Genomic DNA, 3915 nt, shown 5'->3' with positions numbered 1-3915 from the left:
CATTGTCGAGGTGGATGGGCACGAGGCAGACAGCACAGGAGGGTTCCCGTGGGCTCCAACTTCCCAGGAGGAAAACAAACTGAACTGCCCCGAACACAAAAGACCAAACCAAAACAAAGCGAGAACATAAAACCAGCTACATAAATTGCAAAAAAGGAGTCTTGGTTCTATTTGTTCTGCAATAAGTTCACCAACATATATAAAGAAAAGCCAGGAACATTAGAGTAAGAGGAACAGGAGACCCCTTGTGGGGTTCAAGTAATCTGTGCCCCCTCCCCGACCCCGCGCGGTTTAGACGAGCTATGCCCTGGGAAGACATAAGTTCTATCATCCAGGCACATAGTTCTTGACCCAACGCAGCCCCCTGGCTTTGGCTTGTGAGTCCAGCTGGTACTTAATCCCCCAAGGGAAGCAGCCTTAGTTCAGAGCCTCTTCACCTGTTCACTGTGAGCCTAATGGGGCCCAAGAGGCAGCAGGTGCCGTCTCTTTGGAGCGCACTCAGGCAATGGAAGAGATCTCACTGTGTTTCCGTCCTCTGCAGAAAAGAGTCCCCGGGGAGGGCCAGCAGCTGCCCTGGCTGCCGGAGTGACAACAGAATAGGGAGGACATTAGCAGGGCCAAGGTGATAACGAAGGCAAGCACCCACCGGATGACGCCAGGGTAGATGAAGGGCAGGATGAGGAGGATGAGCAAGACCAGTAGGAGCAATTGTGCCGCCAGGCGTCGGGCTGCCACGCGGTTGGCGTTGGCCACATCCTGCCCATCCTCTCCCACCAAGCCGGGGGGCCACGCTGCCGAGGTGGCAGAATCTGCCAGCCTCTGAGGACAGAGCCGCAGCTCCGGGCACGGCTGGCCCAGCCGCCCCCCTACGGTCTCCTGGTCACGCAGGCTGCAGACGAGGCCCCCGGGGACAGAGGTGTCTTGGCGGCACAGTGGGCAGGTAACGGACCAGGTGTTGTCCCGTACGCACAGCAGGAGCCTGAGGCAAACGGCACAGAAGGAGTGCTGGCAGCCCAGCAGCTTGGCCGGCCGGGTACAAGTGTAGGGCTCCCGGCACACCAGGCACTCCAAGTCGCCATCCACGGAGCCCCAGTGACCCCCAGCAGGGTCCGCGGCCTTAGGGGTGGTGGGGGTGGCTCTTGCAGAGATGGGCTGGGGCTGCTCTGGGGCTGGCGTCTGCAGGACCTCGGCGCAGGCCATTCCGGGCACGGAGTCAGCGGGGACGGGGCAGCTCAGGGCCTGGGCGTGGACAAGTGATGTCCGCCAGCGCCGCTGGGACCTGGATGTGGTCTGGCTTCAGGCTGGGCGTCTCAGCCTCCCCCACCTCCTCGTCAGGCCCCTGGTGACAGCAGCCGTCTAGCACCCTTTCTCCTGGGGCTGCTCAGCCTGCTTCTTGGCTTACGTCTTCTCTCGAGTTATTATTATTTCTTTTCTTGAAACCCGGGGTTAATCAGTAACTCGTGAACCTGGAGACCTTGAGTTGCCTGATAGGAAGGCCGAAGGGGGCAGGGCCCGCACCGTGAGTCAGGACTTTCCTGTTGGGGACCAGGTGCCTCGGGAGCACCAGCAAGATGGTGGCTGATGAGCTTTGAGATGCATTAAGATCCCCACCCCACCCCCACCCCTAGAGCCTTTAAAGATGCAGATCTCCAGGCCCCAGACTGTGATCTGCCGGCAGGTCTGGATGGGATCTAAGAACCTCCGGGCACAGTTATCAACAAACATCTCATCATGAGGCTGACGTGGGTGGCCTGGGGAACCCACTTTGAGAAACACCACCCTAGCCAGGTTTCACACAAAACCTTCCAGATGTCAAGATGGGTGGACAACAGTTTTGTGCTCTGAGCACATTTGCCGACAGGTGGCCTCGTGAAAAAGAGAGAAGTGAAGGGAAAGAAAACTCTGAGTGGGTGGTGGTTGGTAGGGTGTGGGAAGAAAGCCCAGACTGACACACAAAAACCCAAACCCAAACTGCTCACGGGTCTTTAGTGCACCTGCTACTGTAGCCAGTTCCTTTTTTGTCCCAGCAGCTGTATGAACAGCTACGGATTCACGAGCATCATGCTCGGGGCCTGCTTTGCCTCCACATAACTAACGATCGGTTCCATTTGTTGTGCACTAGGCACATACATCCTCAGTGGTCGTAAGAGCTGCTGCCCTTTATTTGGGGTTACTGTGAGCCAAGCCCCGTGCCAGGGGCCCTCCTCTGCCGTCTCCTGGGGTCCCGGCCCGGACTGTAAGGGAGGCACTGTGAGGCCGGGAGCAAAGACAGGGTGTGGTCAGGGCAAGCTGGCTGGCAGCCTCCCAAGTGGACTCCCATGGGGCCAGGGCCCTGTGGAACCTACCAGGACCCAAGGTCAGGTTCCCAGGAACTCAATCTCACCAGCTCATGCGGCCTCCAGGCAGCCGACTCCATGTACCAGGACTCATGTGGGACTGATGGATGTAAGCAACATGCAGTTAAGAAAACATGATCCCCCTACTTTGCCCTGAACATCAGAGGGTGGGGTGGCACAATCCACTCCCTCAAAAAAATGCCTCATGTAGGCTCATCGACTCCAGGAGGACGTGCCTTTACCTCTCATGCCACGTACTGAGGTCCACACAGAGTCCAGCTCTTTCGATTCAGCTCTTCTCTCCACCCCAAGGGGCAGGCATGGAACTCTTGTTTCACCCTGCCCCACCTCCCAGGCCTCTGTCTCCGAAATCCAATCCCCCAAATTCCACCTCTGCCAAGATATTTCTTCTTGGCCCTCAGCTTGACAATCGGGTGTGTCTTTCCACTAATGCTTTCCTGCAGGTCAAGCTGAAGGGGGCCTCGGATCTGACGCTGGGTGTCAGTTTTTTCCCCATGCCCAGCATCCATTTTCCCTTCTCCACGGGCCTGTTTTTCTTTGAGGCAACCACTGCTGACCACTGTCATTCTGTATGGTTCCCATTCTTTTTTTTTTTTTTTTAAGATTTTATTTATTCATTTGAGAGAGAGAGAGAGCACAAGCAGGGGGAGAGGCAGAGGGAGAGGGAGAAGCAGGCTCCCTGCTGAGCTGGGAGCCAGACGTGATGCTTGATCCCAGGAACTGGAGATCATGACCTGAGCTGAAGGCAGATGCTTAACCATCTGAGCCACCCAGGTGCCCCATGTATGGTTCCCATTCTGTGGAAGGGGGAAGGGGATGTGATTCAGGGCAGACTGATCAGCTTATTCTACCCTATTGGTTGTAGCAGTTGATTTCAGACACAATTAAGCCAATGTGATTCAAAATTAAGCCAATGTGATTCAACTCTGGAACTTCTGTTGAGAAGCTTCTCTTATGCTAGGTTTCCAAACTGGAGGATGGAACCCAGGGCTGCTAGGACCACAGGGTGCAGAGAACCTGCCTGAGAGTAGGGCCAGCACAAAAGAAAGATGAGAAGAGAGTCAGAAACAGCCCTGATGACACTGTTTGAACGCCTGGATCCAGCCATACCTGCAGCCTGAGAGCTCTATCTTTGGGTTTTTTAGTTATATTAACCTATAAAATCCACCCCTATTTTTATTCTTCAGCCAGCTCAAGTTGGATTTCTGTCCCTTGCATGAGAAAGACTTCTGAGTAACACAGCAAGAGATGAAAAAAAGAAGCCTTTACTTGCTGTTGGACACAGGGTCAAACATTGACAAGACAATCAGCCTGTACGTGGCCAAGAGTGAGCGAATGCCTGTGTGTTCCTAAGCTCAAAGGGACTCTCTGTCTTTCCACTGCTTTGACTCGCATCATATACTACTCCTTTGTGTTTGCTAGACCCTAGGAAGGGTTGGGGATGGAGGAGGAAACATTTGTTGAGCTGCACTCATTTATAATGGGAAATAGAAAATCAGGTGGACAACCCAGTGATGTCAGCGTGGCTAGTGCCCCCCACCCCACCTCTGCTAGTCAG

General features: G+C 54.8%; 1 protein-coding gene across 1 annotated transcript; it reads right to left on the bottom strand.

Annotated features, from left to right (window-relative positions):
- Positions 1-498: 498 nt before the first annotated feature.
- RNF186 (ring finger protein 186) lies at positions 499-1200 on the bottom strand. Its single transcript, XM_032415117.1, has one exon. It carries the CDS (start codon positions 1198-1200, stop codon positions 499-501), a length of 702 nt encoding a protein of 233 aa, XP_032271008.1.
- Between the last annotated feature and the right edge of the window lie 2715 nt (positions 1201-3915).

The sequence above is a fragment of the Phoca vitulina genome, unplaced genomic scaffold (genome assembly GCF_004348235.1).
Source record: "Phoca vitulina isolate PV1807 unplaced genomic scaffold, GSC_HSeal_1.0 scaffold2, whole genome shotgun sequence".
NCBI lineage: Eukaryota > Metazoa > Chordata > Mammalia > Carnivora > Phocidae > Phoca > Phoca vitulina.
This window is presented reverse-complemented; position numbering and strand designations above follow the sequence as displayed.